At 34.9% G+C, this 15,515-nt stretch overlaps 1 protein-coding gene across 2 annotated transcripts in view; it reads right to left on the bottom strand.

Moving 5' to 3' along the window:
- The window catches only part of MIPOL1 (mirror-image polydactyly 1), a 163,533-nt gene extending 152,992 nt beyond the window's left edge, over positions 1–10,541 (bottom strand). The window contains exons 1-4 of one of the 2 annotated variants that reach the window (XM_017742236.1): positions 9,737–10,541; positions 7,828–7,873; positions 5,268–5,402; positions 3,882–3,961 (exon numbers count right to left, since the gene is read on the bottom strand). In XM_017742236.1, the coding sequence (XP_017597725.1) occupies positions 3,882–3,961; positions 5,268–5,272 (85 nt within the window). In that variant the 5' untranslated portion in view covers positions 5,273–5,402; positions 7,828–7,873; positions 9,737–10,541. The remainder of the gene's footprint in view (positions 1–3,881; positions 3,962–5,267; positions 5,403–7,827; positions 7,874–9,736) is intronic. The other variant, XM_008639590.2, reaches the window with a different exon arrangement.
- Positions 10,542–15,515: the final 4,974 nt, after the last annotated feature.

Raw genomic sequence — 15,515 nt, 5'->3', positions numbered from 1 at the left:
TTCACTATGACAAGTATGCTTAATTCTGCCTCTGCTACAGCCTTGAAAGAGGGGCTTTAGATTTACTTTAGAGTGTTTACAGTTGTAGTGGGTATATTCTGGAGAAACAGGCAGCAGCACCTTTACCATTAGCTGCTTTTTGACCCAACTAGAGCATTAGATGAAAAAACCTTTACAATGCCATATTACTCTCAAGGCTTTCTTTACTCATTCATCTTTGTGTGTGTCAAACTCACACAATAGAAATTCCAGACAAAAAAGCCCTTGTAATTAGTATTGCAAAAAAAATTCCACAAAAAATACCTTAAAACCATTACGCAACTAGAAGAGTTTTCTACTTCTAATGAGATAGTCAAAGGTAGCACAAAAAGATGATTCATTTTACATAACCTATGCATATGACTACATGACCTCAATTACCATGAATGTAAAAAAACCCAAAAACCCCCAACTCACCACCAGATAAAACACACCCTTTTTAAATTTCCCTGCACAAGCTGGTTCTGCAGTTCAGTTCCAATCTACATTATCACATCTCTTTAAAGCTAGTCTCCTCTAAACTAGTTTCTAGACACGCAATTTTAAAGTACATTTACAAGCTGCAAGCATTCTTTTGAAGTTACATGGAAAGTGTCTATATGGATCATAACTAAGAGTTGCCATCAAATTCTTAGAAGTGAAATTGGTTCACTGACTTATACTTCAATATATGCTTCAAGTAATGGCTTAGCAATATATATATATATATATTTATTTCTATGCTTGAAAAACATAATAACCACCTTTTAAGAAAGCAAACAACTTTGCCCTTAAAAATAATCAATCTATTAACTTGTCTTAGGAATTTAAAAATAATAATTATACAATGCTTTTTATTCTGGAGTCAGCAAAACTCTATTTTTGTTGTCAAAACAGATCAAACAGTACTTGAAATTCTCAGATTTGTAATTTCTCCCCTGTCCTTAAAGCATGGATGCTCATAAATGTGACATAAGCAAAAAAATTACAACAGTTAAAGACTATATAATACAGAAGTATAGCTGCACCTATTAAAACATGGTGCATCATATGAATTGAGTAAGACACAAATTTAAGTCCAGCATTTGCACACTCACCACTTTCCTATCCTGGTAACTCTTCTGAAAAACTGCCATATCAAGCCCTAAATGTATATATAAATAGAGAAACCACCCAATTTCAGGTTCCCTCTTGTGTTTTCATGGTATTAATGTTTTCATAGTTTCCATCATGCATGGAAACCCTGCTGCACTAGCAACTCTACCCCGATGCAATGTGCTTCCCCACACCCACCATCACTGCAATGCGAAGACATGCACCTATTTGCCAATACAAGTTTATTTTTATAATTGAATGCTATTCTAGGCTTTCTACCTTGGATCCTGAATATTTTTCATTTTCAAGTGACATAGTCCTTACTGGTCTGCTGCCAATGTTCCTGGTACATTCTCTCAAGTATCCTTCGACAGATATGAAAAAAGGCAGTAACCTTCTATTAAAAACTAAGTGCTGTGGAGAAAGAGTACATTTAAACTAGACACAAACACAGAATAACAAGCTTTGCACACAGACTGTTCTTTAATTCTTCCTAATAGAACAGAACAGAGACAAAGTCTTCAACACACAGAGAGATACCATACTCCAAACAACTTGGAAAGTTAAAAAGAAAATCTCACCTATCAAACACTTCAGATATACTCCTCTTAAACACTACCTTTCTTTCAAGTATTTTATTTTATAACATCTATTAACAGGTTACACATTATCCCACATAACCGCCATAAACCTACCACTTCACTGTATCTAATGTTTTTTCTATTTTTTAAAATTCTCTTTGCTTGACTGAATTTTCATCTAGTCAGATGAATTTAATCTCATATTTGCTTTACCATCCTTATTTGTTGACAAATAATATAATCTCCAATATTTCAGTATGCTATTAAAAAAATTTGCATAAATCATTATAGGGTTATTCTAAACCCAGTTTTTAAACTTCCAGATTACAAGAAAGAAACATCTAAATACAGTACAGTACCAGCTGCACAAAGGAAAGATACGAAGATGACAGAGCAAGCAGAACACAAAATGGTACACTCTTCAACATACACATTTACACAGAAAATGAAAAGTTGCTGTGATTAAGTAATACAATGGGAAAATGCACCAGAAAATCTACCAAGGACACATATTGAATATTATGTTGCTGAAATTGACCTATTATCTTTATGATAAGTGAATGTAATTTAGCTGTTAATACCCCAAAAAAATTCTAATTCCTCATCCAAACCAGTATGATGACAGATTTACCCATAACCCCTTTTTCGAACTTTCCTAGAAGCAAAAGCACAAAGAATTACATGTCTTTTTAATGATTATGCTAAAGAAAAGTGTATAAATTTTACTTTTGTTTATATAACAACTTCCATTGGATACATGAATACATAAGTGTTAGCTTGGAAGAAACAGCTGTCTTAACAGCACAAAATATTGACCTAATGCATCAGAAAAATAATACATATGAAACTCAGTAACTACTCAGTTTTAAAAATACCTCTGAGCAGCAGCAGAACATAACTTCTTGCAATTAGACAGAAAATATTTCACAGAGAATCAGTTTCATTTGCCTACTTTGGAAAACTTAACCTTTTGAACCATTCTTAGGGTATGCTGACCCCTAAAGGTCTAAAAATACTAAACCTGATTAAGCCATTACAGGTTTAAACTGCCAGAATACAATTCTCCACTAACTTACACCACCCTGTTTTTGTTTACAGAGTATATGACTCAAAAACTTTTGAACTTCACTCAGAAACAGCTCAAAATTCCATAAATTAAAAGAGGTCTGCAAGTATTTTATTTTACAGAACAGTATAGGTAGAAATACCTTTACATATGAAAGAAAAGCATAATCTACAAAACGAAGCATTTCTTCTTTCTTCTAAACAGACTCTCCACAAGAAACTTGACATTTTTTATCTTTTGGGAGAGAATACATTGTATAAAACTCAAAAATAGGAAATATACAAGAAGCTATGAGGCTCTGATATAGAGGGAAATTTTTATGTTGACAAACCTATTCCATTTTGAATTTTTTAATCTACACATAGTGACTAACTAGCAAAAATTCACCCTAAACTGAAGGTCTCTTTTTTGTCTTTCCCTTTCTTCCTTCTACATATTACAATTTAGTCACAAGCCACTTTCTGACAATTCTCTTCTACAAAGTCAGTCAGTCATGTAATGTACTCTCAAATTCAGTGGATTTTTTTCCCCCTTAAGTTTCTGTCATGAAACATAGAAGAATGTATCTGAGAGCAATTGTGTCTGATCAACCAAATACAAATACAAAAAGATACTTGCATCCTGATGAAGATGAAAACTCCATCAACTGGGGAAGCTCCAAGTTGACCAAGGCCACCTTTCCCTCCAAGCCTTACCTTACTGTCTAAATTCAGTTGAGCTACTAATGAGAAACTCATTAATATTAGTAGATGGCTTAATCATACCCTAGCCAGTGAACAGCCAAGAAAATTACTTGAAGACAGACTTTCAGATTTGTTGTTAACAATTAAAAAAAAAAGGTTGGAAAATAAAGTGCAATGTACAAACTAAGAATTTAAACAAGACTTCCGAAAGTTATACAAAAACCTTTTCAATAATCCAGAAAATAAAGGTGAAGCTTTATATTTATGTAGCTGCTCTCCTGTTACTCCAAGTACTTTTAAGGCACAGATGTGGTTGTGGTTTTTTTTTTCTTTTCTTCCAAAGTCAGTCATATATCAGCAAGAACAAACACACTCCAGTCACTGCCTAGCACTGGTGCAACACCTGAGGTTCCTTACTAATATCTTTAAAGTCCCTACCTTTCGACCAGTTCTCCATTTGTTCTTCTGAACTTGTTTGGTCTGGCACTAAGTCCAGTTTTTGCTTGAAGATTTCAGAGCTAAAATAAAACAAACTCTAGATAAATAAACTTGAAACAATATAATACACGTATACTTTGCCTTCATTTGACAGAAAATTTACAAGACAAATAATTTTAAGTATTTATAACATGGCAATGAAGTCTGCATATTTTAACAGTCAGTGAAAAATTGTATTTCTCAGTAAAATATTTTTTCTTCTCTCATCTAATTTTTATAATTGTTTGGTTCAGATTTCTGTTGCATGTAATGCCTTTGTTGAAATATTTATTAGTTTGTTTTTTTCTTCTAGAGTCTGGTCTTGGAAGTACACGTTACTGTGCACAGCCAAAATCACACCAAGCAGTCCTGCTACAGGCAACAACACTGCTCACTATGGCAGTTATTACAGATGGTGGCATGTGCTTCACTTTACAGCATTCTTTCTCTTGCTTTAATTTCCTAGATAACATACAGGTAAAGTGGCCAATGGCCACTCCAACTCTGAATTTGCAGGTCTTTCTAAACAGCTAAATAATGCATCCTAATATTTGCGTATATATTGCTTCAGATCAACTATGTTAATGACATAGTTGCAATATTTCCTATAATCAAAGATCTTCAAGAAATAACCCTCAATAAGACCTACAGTAAAATGCTATGCCTACCAGGAATCATTTGGGGTGTTAAAATATATGCTCTCTTATGTGTTAAAACTTCAATTATACTCTGTATCCTTTAAAACTTCAATTATACTCTGTATTGCAAGGACATCTAAATAAGTCTGTAATCTTGGTAACATAGTAAGCTTACCACAAATTTTATTACTTACTCAAGCACCTTTTTAAAAAGCATTGTACATAGGACAATTTTTATCTTTAACTACGCATTTGTGCTTATTCTGTATGTTGTCCCTGAAATATATATTTATATATATATTTTTTTTTTATTTATTAAAAAGATACAACATGTGCCTTGAAGATACAGTGGCTGGGGTATGAAAACACCCAGAGCGTTGTCATTGTGCTAAAAAATATAAGATTAAAAAAAATTAAGTACATATTTTACAATTCAAGCAAATTACACCAAGACACATATCCTAAATAATAAAGCAGCAGAAGAAATTATTTCCCCATACAACACCAAAAAAGCAGATGATTTCATTTTTATCTTTTAAATTATTTTAAAAATTAATTGTATAAACACTTAATATTCAACACTAACATGTACATCAAACATTCAAGAAATACATATTTAGCTTATATTTGTTGTTGACTATAAATCTGCATGAAAAAAAATGCATAGGATTTGATGTGCTTAGGTCTTAACAAAAAATAACAAGTTCACCTCATATCGCAGAACACTGAGTCCCTTACAAGAATCCCTCAAATGAAGCTGTATGCTTCTTCTTCAATTCTGTGTAACTGTGTTGATTTGAAGTTGGCAATCTTTTCCTAAGTTCCTCATTTACTTTTGGATTAGCTGAAAATATAGAGGGTTATTAATATCAAGAAATAGGTTTCTGTCGTTTAAAATAATTGCAGTATTTTAATAAGATATTCATATAGCAAGACACGAAGAAAATATGGTATTTAATAACCTCTGGAGTATTTTAAAACATGTCTTAGGGCCCTAATGTGTCTAGTAATATACTATTTAAAACCATAATTTTATCCCTCCACAATATACAGTCATTCTTCCTCGCCATTTACCCAGCTAATGAATGCCAGCAATTAGTAAAATGTAATCCCATTGCACAATCATTTTAATGCTTTTAGCACTCAGAAAAGTAAACACCAAATTAATACTGCTCAAGCCATATCAGATCCTAGTTGGAAGCAAGCAATTATAGTTCAGCTCCTCAGGTGTAATTAAATGATTGGAATGATTTAGTTCCATAAATGCAAGTTAATTCATAAGCAAGCAACAAATATACTGGGAGTAATTACAAGAAACATTGACAGTCTAAGCAGGGCATGTGCCTTCCTGCACCTGATATAGGAAAATGCTGCCCTCTCCCGGAAATAATAGACTATGGCACAGGAAAAATCTATGGCCGAAGTCAAGAGGATCATTTTACAGGCTTTGTCTTCATAGTTGAAATAGGTTCTGCTAATTAATAGGAATTTTCTGGTTTAAACATAGGGAAAATTTAAAAAAAAAGTTGATATCAGATTAATATCACCTATCAATCAAAGTAAAATGGAAAGACTTTTGGGGCTCCCTAGGGTGTGCCAATTAATTTCCCCACAATTCGAAAAAAAGTTAGGATACAGAACAACAAAATATTCCAGACACTAAGTATTTCAACTGGTTGCTCTGAACACAGATGCTGCAATAGGTAGCTGACTTGTGCACAAAACTTACTTGTCGTTCAAGATGTACCTTTACAGAAGGTACCTTTGATTTAGAATCAAAACTTACTGAGCCATCATTATTCAGTGAGTGTTAAACGTCGCCATATCAACGATCAGAAGTGGCCATTAAGGTTTTCACACAAGGAATCATCAGAAAAATTGAACACAATTATTCTAAATCCTTATTTTCATTTGAAAACAATCTGTTAATAATCAGTGTAAAAATGAGAGGAAATTAAAGCTGGAGATTAAAATAAAGTGTACTGGCAGACTGAGACAAAACCGAAAATACAAAATGAAACCATAACCCAAACACTAGAGATAATTTAAAATCCAATTTCCTTATTCACTACCTATTTATTCAACCTGTACTAGTGTAAAACTACTTGGACATCATGAAAGAAAGTGAAAATAAAAAAGAAATTGTCCCTATAGGTTGAATATAAAATGAAACAGTCACATAAAATTCATAGTTAAGTACAATAATGAAAGAACTCTCAGAACTAACTGGTTTGCCATCCACAGAAATAAAAATGCTTCCCAATGCTGCATATAGCAGCATGGGAGAAAAATCACACACTGTGTTCAGTATATATCTGTTTTCCACACAGAGAAACTGTAGGAAAGCTTGAATTCAAAAGCACCTGATCAATGTAAAAGCCTTAAAATTGTTCTTTACCAATAGCACTTTGGCATAAAAATATTTATTTGTTCCAGATCTTGGTGTATTTCAAAACAAACCCAAGCTGTACACAAACACCTTTGCTCTGTTACTTTACTTACTGTGGAAAAGAAAAAAATTATTTTAAGAAGTTGTATTATTAAAAGTTTAAAATGTACTGCACATTTGCTTTGCCCTTTGATGTCACAGTCCTATTTTTCTATTCAAATCTTGTACACTGTAAGTTAATTGCTTTTGGAAACTACTTATTATTCATGTAAAAATTAATGTGCCAATGTGTTTAAATCCTTTTAAATGACCATTCATGCATCTTTCTTCTTTAAGTACCAATGAAATCTGTCAAAGATATCAATGCAAGATGGTCTTAGACGAAGTTCTAATATAGATTTTTTCTGCTAACATAAGATTTTCATTTTCGTCAACTTTACTTAAATTCCATTAATTTTTTAAGCTGCTTTTAATAAATTCACAAGTAAAAAATTTTAGGCTCCATAGTCTGTCATTTGTGTTCCAGCTGACTTTATGAATATTAATAACAGTGTTATCCTGATTAAATAGGCTTCATATAAAATCCCTGTGAATCCTATAGCTCAGACATCTCATTTTTCCAACTCTTTATGAATTTGGATTCAGACATTAAACTGGAAAAAACCTTAAAAAACAGATTCAGTGGTACATTGGTGTACCCTTAAGCAAAAAAATAGATGTTCTAATGATTCAAATAATTAAAATTGATAGGACCACATATTGAGATTTCAGGCTTTCTGTACACATGCAACATATTTTAACTCTAATGAAAACATCAACACTTCACAGACAAGGGATTAAGAATCTATTATAAAATAATAATACCTGTCCTAATGCTTACCTTAAACAAACAGATGATATAATCTTAAATCTTCATGTATTAAGTGCTGATTTGGAGAAGTATTTTCCAAAGAGAAAGAAATTAGTGGATGCTTAATTGCATAAGCATACACATGAAATACACGAACATTCTAATTTACCATAGGAGCCCAGTGAAAAACAGCATTAACTATTAAATGGCTCATGCTTCTCATACTTCAGGAAAAGCAACCTTTTTCTTAAGAATGTCAAATTGAAGCACACATGAAATACTAACATTATCCTATGAGACTCATGCAGTCCTAGTTTCAAACTGTTAACTTCTTTCCATGCTTATATGTTTGAATTATTTACATCTGTAACAGACAAAAATGGAAGATTAAGCTCACTGCACTGCCCTCACTTTTTATACAGTGCTAACTGGAATGACTTTCCTCATCCATTCAAGGAAACATTCTGCAAAAACACCATTAAAATACTTTACCTTTCAGTACCTTGGAATATGAATGGATTTTAAGAGAAAAAAAAGATCTAAACAAAATAATGGCTTATTCAAAAGGATGGCATACCAATCCTGGTTCTAATTATTCATCAACACAAACACTTCACAGGAATTAAATAAAAACAAGAGGTATATAAAAGTAACATACATCTGCAAGATAGAAAGCATACAGTGCTTTACATGTACAGTTCCAAATGGCTTTTATTACAGCTGTAGCAGTATTCCCTCTCTCTGAGGTAAAAAACCCAACCTCTTGAGTGTCTACAGAATAACTACTATACAAAGGAGCACCCCACTATAACCCCAACCCCACAAGAGCACCACAGTAATGCTAACATCAATGCTTTCTCTCCATGGGCAGCACTGAGAAGTCTGTCTTCTAAGTTGGAGTTCAGTTACTGACTCCCCTCCTCAGGAACAGAAAGACTGTTGGGACCACTCCATATGGTGACCCAGTGACTGCAAACCCCCATTCCTTGGTCTTGCCTTGACAGGTTTTGAAGTCAACCACTGAATCATGGCCTTAGCTGCTGTGACAGGATGCAAATGTTTGCTGCTCTCGATGGAATTCACCCATTCTTCACAAAAAGTCCTTCAGTCCTGGAAGAGTTTTTCCACACAGAAGGCACCTGCCCCACCTCTGGTGGAACAAGACACCAATTCCCACTACCCCTGGGAACAGCACTGAACCAGTTTTTGTCCCCCTTAAAGATGCAGTTAACCATTGCCATTGACAGTGCAGGGATGAAGTACCATATAGTTTATGAAGAGGGAAACAGAGAATGAATTTTAGCATTATTTCCATAAGATTAATTAGATTGGCAGGATCTTCTAAAATATCCTGAAACGTTTTGCCTTGGGGCATGCTAAACTAAAAACCTTAACTTAGGAGGGTACGCTACATAAAAACCAGTTACTGTCTCAAAGCCTTTCCCCAGGGAACAAACAGTTTTCTTAGCCCAGGTGGATGTCAAGTTTTGATTCAATGATACACTCCTCCAAAAAGAGTCACATTTCCTCCTTATCTTAAGAAAGTTTATGGCATATCAGAAATCTAAGGAAATTTAAAGTCAGTTAAAACTAGCTTTGGACAGTTACAAAACACTAGTCAAAGGATAACAGAAATAGCCAATTCAAGTACTTCTTACAAGTGGAATAATACTCATCTGTTAGATACTTAAAAGCTGTGAAATGAAACATACATTGATTACAGAGGTACTTATTTTATTGTATTGTATTCTATTACTTTTATATGTTTTTAAATACAAGTAGTTCATGCAAAATATTCTATTTCTTTCAAAAAGAATATAAAACATAGACAAGTGGATTAATAAGTGGATGAATGCAGCGTGAGTAGTACTTCAAATTTATAACTCTCACATTGCTAAAAAGACTTAAAGATTTTGGTTAATAAAAGTAACTTCATTACCTGGAAGCTTGATAAAAACATTTACCCAGAGAGCAAAGTGAAGCAATAATCCCTGGCTTTTCTCTCCTGCTGATTCTTGACCCAAAAGGAGGTAAGACATATGCAGTTGGTTTCTACTAACCTGCATAAATCAGAAAAGACATGAAGAAATGGGGCTCAGATATTTTTCCCTTGTTGCTGCAGCAGTTTCTTCATATTCTCACTACAAAATTTGCATCTGGTGCTTTTAATGATGGCATACCGTAAGCCAAAGAGCACTTATTCTCTTTGTCATGCTTTTGACAAACACACAAGAGGAGGCATAAAAATGCATAAAACCAACTGGTTTACAATAGGTTTCACTTATTCCTAAATTAAACTCAATTGGATAAGGGACATGTACTTTCATCTTTATTTTTTCTCCCTAACTTGAACTCAGTGTCTTCAAGGCTCAATTCTCTCTCTGTGCATCAGGAAATGTTTATATGGATATCAGCTCACCAACAGCCCCCTATCTCTCCTGCCCTCTGATATATTCTCTTTCACATTAACAATCTCTATTTGTATTTTAGTTACTGAACAATCTTCAGCCTGCTCTGTTGTCTTCTTTCCCTGTTTTTAGCTGTCCTTTGTCCAATTCTTTTCTTTTTCCTTAGTTTTGTCTTCTCTTTGACAATACATGCCATTTCCTTTGCCCCCTGCCCACCATCTCTTTGAAACTTAAAGAAAACTGCAGAAAATCTTGTCAAAGACCGACTCTCCTTTTTTTGCAGCTTTTCTCATCTTGCTGCACTTTCTGTGAAGCAGCTTTCTTCTGTGACACTCTAACTAACATTATTTTCATTCTAATAATGAAACTAAGACACGCTTTGATCAGGTGTGAACAGGCAAATCATTTAGCCATCCTTCAGTTTTTTTGTAAACTCTTCACGGGCCTTAAAATTCAATATTATATATCACATTATATATTGTTATAGACAGCCGGATCTCCATTTCTAAACATTTTACAAGCAAACTGTGATTTCCATAGCCTTTACAGATAGGAACAAATATGTGCATTTTAAACAAGCTGTTGTCTTATCTGGAGCCAAAAGAATATTTAATAGAATATTTTAGTAGAATCAGCACTACATAGGGGTAAGGGCTACCTGTGTATTACATTCTGTTGACAGGATCATAGTCAGTAGACAAAGGGAAGTCATTAAACCCCTCTATTTGGCATATCTGAAGTGCCGCATCCGGTCTGACCTGCTCCTGGATATCCTGAACTAAGTCCAGCAGGTGATTGCAGATGATGAGGGGTCTGCAGGACATGAGTTATGAGGAATTTGCAAGAGTTTGGTTAGTTGGTTTTAAGGAGAGAAGGCTACACAGGGATTTTACTGCATTTTAGCTGCCTTGGGAGCAAATATAGAGAAGACAGAGACAGATCCTTCTGACACAGACAAGTTGTAACACAGAAAACTCAGTGTTATGGGTAAGAGAAAATTTTTCACAGTAAGGAAGGTCACTGGAACAAGTTGCTTAGCAAGGTTACAGAATCTCTGTGGCTGGACATGGGCAAAACTCACCTGGATATATCAACCCAATCTAATTTTGGAGATTGCCCCATTCTGAACTGGATGACATGCACTTCCTGCCTACCTATTTTGTTATTCTAAGGACTGCAACAAAACAAACCCACCAGAACTAGAATTCCTGTAACAGAAAAAATACTAGGTTGCTTTTTGCTTTACAGGGTAGGTCAGTAGAGCCCCTGACCAACCAACAACCAAATAGCAGTGAGGCACAACCAAAGACCACCCATGCGGCAGACAGGCTAAATGCCAACAGGGAGTAAACAGTGCAACAGCAGCATCCACACAGCATTTTGAGCCCTACTGGTCCTGAGCACCTGATTTTTTTCAGTTTACTACATGACTGGATGATTTGGCACTGGGCCAAATGTCAAATATTGGTTTGCACACCACCCTTCAATAAACCAAAAATGGACCACTCATACAGTTATTTTACCTGTCTTTCTGAAAGTTTTGGCCTCAAGCCCCACAAAATCCATCCCTCCCCCAAACCTGAAAAAAAGTCACTGTGACTACAGAGCTCCAAAGCTAACTGTGGAAATGATTCAAGAAACATGAATCTACAGTGTTTATGTTTGCAAAATTCATTGTAGAGTATATTCAGTATATTAAAATTCCCAAATCCCCAAATCATCATTTCTTTTATCACAGAACTAAGTTGCTAGCCCACATTTTACCATAAAAGCAAAAATAAAATCACAAAACATTATATGCACATATAATGTGAAGTAGTAACTTAGAGCCAAATTCAAAAACCACTAGTACAAGTAATAGCATTAAGCAGAAATTATGTCTCCTGCCAAAAACATTTCAATTGTTTGGCTCCCTTTACAGAAAGAAGTAAGACTGAACAGGGACTCAGTGAAGAAAAGGAGGCAAAAAAACACACTGAGGCAGAGAAACTTGATTCATCCAGCCAACTCACATTTCTCAAGGTGCCTTCAAATAGCGCCATTTTCCCTGACAGCAAATGCAGTAAAAATAAAAAGCATAAAGGCTACAAACAGTGTGGATATTGGAGCCTGACCAAAAACTATCATGAGCACTGAACATGCAGAAGCCTGTCAGAAATGTGCCAACCTTTCAAGATCCAGTCCTGTACATGGGGACTGAGAGGGGCCTGTCGGTTTCCTGCAGAGAAACACAACCTCGCCAGTTATGTATCTGTCAGGCTGTTTTAGACAGCATGAACACAAATGTGCCTCCGCCGCTGTCATAAAGCAACATATCCAGTGCACTGGTCCTACCCAAATTATGGAACTACTCCAATTCTACAGTGCATGCTTCAGCTGCTGAAAGGAATCACTTCACCTGAAATTTCACAAGCGAAAAAGCTCAGAGAAGTAACACTGACTCCACATTAGCCATATTTGTTCTTTATAAGCAAATTAACTGAGCTATCATTTTCTTAGATGACTACCCGAAAAGAAAGCTATCCTTCAACCACAAGCGTAATTGCTCCCTAAACCATGCTTGCACAGCAGTAAAAGCATAGGAACATAGAGTGTTGCTCAGGTGTGAACAGACATACATTTTGACTCAATAAACATACAGTCTTGCCTGAACTTCTGATTTTTTTTTATATTTAGCAACTAGATGCAGTAAACAGTGCCTTTGTTGACTATGAGTTGGAACTTCACCCTCATAAGCAAGAAGTGGAAGTTACAGAGAAATGGCATACTTCAGGATGTGTCCAAAGAACAGCAATGAAGCTCTAGAGCACAAGTCTTATGAGGAGCTGCTGAGGGAGCTGTGATGCTTAGCCAGGAGAAAAGGAGGCTGAGAGAAGACCTAACTGCTCTCTCCAACTACCTGAAAGGAGGTTGCAGTGAGGCAGGGGTCAGTCTCTTCTTCCAAGTAACAAGCAATAGATCAAGAGGAAATGGCCTCAGGTCACACCAGAGAAGGTGTAGATTGGATATTAGAGAAAATTTCCTCAAAGAAAGGTTTGGCAAGCTTTGGAAGAGGCTGCTCAGGGAAGTGGTGGAGTCACCATCCCTGGATGTATTTAAAAGATGTGTAGATGTGGTACTAGGGAATCTGGTCTAACAGTGGTCTTGGCAGTGCTGCATTAATGGTTGGACTTGATGATCTTAAATGTCTTTTCCAGCCTAAATTATCCTACAATTTTATGTTTTCTACACTCCAACAACAACATTTCTGAGCGTTTTCGGCACTTATGCATTGACTGTGTGTTTTACAATATGCTTAACATGCATGATATACAGCATGCCTTATATGCAGTTGCTTATTTAGGGATGATTAGTAGGCTAGTGATTTTAGGAAATTAATCCAGATGCTTCCTGGAAATTTATTGCAATACCAAAGAAATCTGAAAACCAGTACAATTCAAAATAAAAATGTACACATTCAGAAATTCTCTTGGACTCCCAGAGAAGAATCTGGTATTCTGAGGTGGGCCAAAACTCAATGAGAACCAGAGACACATCAGTGAAATTAAGCCTGTTGAGAATGTCCAGAATTTAAATGTAAGCGAAAGACTGAAGAGGCTAAACCTGCAAACATTCAGCACCATAGCAATTGCTGCACTGTTTCCTGATGTTGCACCAACAGAGGAAGGTACAAGATTAAAGGGGAGTCACCACAGACTGAATCAGTGACAGGCAGTTGAAAACCACAAACAAACAAGCAAACAACAACAAAACAAAACAAAACAAAAAAAAAGGAAAAAGAAGAGGCATTAGCTGAAGTTTAGAAAGTTCAGATCATAAGTCACATAACAGATATTTCTGACAGTGGATCAATTTCCCTGCCAAACCTTAAGAAAGCAATGCAAAACATAATCACATACGAGGTTACCAATCAAACTGCATTTTTTTTTTTTAATGTCAGGGAAAACAACGTATTTATCCTTTAACTCTCATTTGGAAAAAATTCAAAACCTTCTCTCAGCTGAAACTTACAAAAAATAAGTCAATTTCACCCAGTAGGCAGGAAATTCCTTCTGTGGAAAAAAAAAAAAAGACTGTTTAAAATGTTAAAAGTTATGAACAATGGAAACTTAGCTAGAAAAGGTCTTCCAAAGCAAGGTGCAGGACAATTTTAAACACAAGCAGAAATGTCAGAACACACATAACGAAAACTGTGTCATTTCTGCTCCTTTTCAGCCAATGAAATAGTCCATCTTTTTTATTTAATTAGTATTTGAATACATAGATCATTCTCATTCTTTGATCTTTTGATTATTTATAATGATATGCAACACACAGAATGAAAAAGATGGACAAACATGTTTTTTAAATAACCCAAATTTGTTTATTGGGTTTTGAAGAAAGTTCATTTTAAACCCTTAATAAGCACATTATTCAGCCAAAACCATGAAAATAATTTACAGTGGAGAAGCCTTAAAGAATTCCTCTGAGAATATAAATGACAAAGATTTTCATATAAGTTGAGGGTTATACAACTGACAGAAAAACTTCTTATTAGGGGTTCTGTCTCTTAACATCAGATTCTTTCCACACAGAAAAATGGGAAAAAAAATCCTAGAAAAATTCAAGACCTAGGATTATCTAGCCATTTTCAGCAACACTTTTTTTTTTTTGTAAAAGGAAATGGATGTTTTATTCTTTCTTGCAAGTTCATCCTAAATTCCAACATCTTGCATTAATTATTCCTTGATTCATCAAAATACATTGCCAAAACACTAGAGCTGAGACAGCAGCTCTGAAACCGAGGCTTATTTTGATGACTGCTTTCTCTTGCACACGATTGTGCAGTATTTTGAGGCTTGTTTGTCAGATGCTGTGGTTATTACGTATTTCACTGCTTGGCATCACTAAAAAATAAAAATTAAAAAAAAATCAAGACTTTATAGCTATAGAAGCATAGATAATACAAGATTAAAAAAATGGAAAATCTGGCCAACAGTTCAAATACTCAGAATAATTCTGAAGATATTCTTGGACATTGTGAAGCTGCAAGACTTGCAGGCTCCACAGTTCTATCTCCCCTTTCATGCTGAAGGAGCACCTGACAAAGTTAGGTATGTGCACTAGTATGGCATCTGTGCCTAATCATAACACTAAGAAAACTGCTAAATAACTTCCTATTTCACAGTCTAACTGGAAGGAAAGAAGAAAGTCTTCTGAATTATTTCCTAAAATTCATTATAAATGAAAACAACTTTTTTTAGTGTTGTGCTTTCATAACTCCTTTCTGTCAAAGGCAAATCTTAACATGTTCAGACTTTAATTTAAAAA

Source organism: Corvus brachyrhynchos, unplaced genomic scaffold (genome assembly GCF_000691975.1).
Source record: "Corvus brachyrhynchos isolate BGI_N302 unplaced genomic scaffold, ASM69197v1 scaffold115, whole genome shotgun sequence".
NCBI lineage: Eukaryota > Metazoa > Chordata > Aves > Passeriformes > Corvidae > Corvus > Corvus brachyrhynchos.
This window is presented reverse-complemented; position numbering and strand designations above follow the sequence as displayed.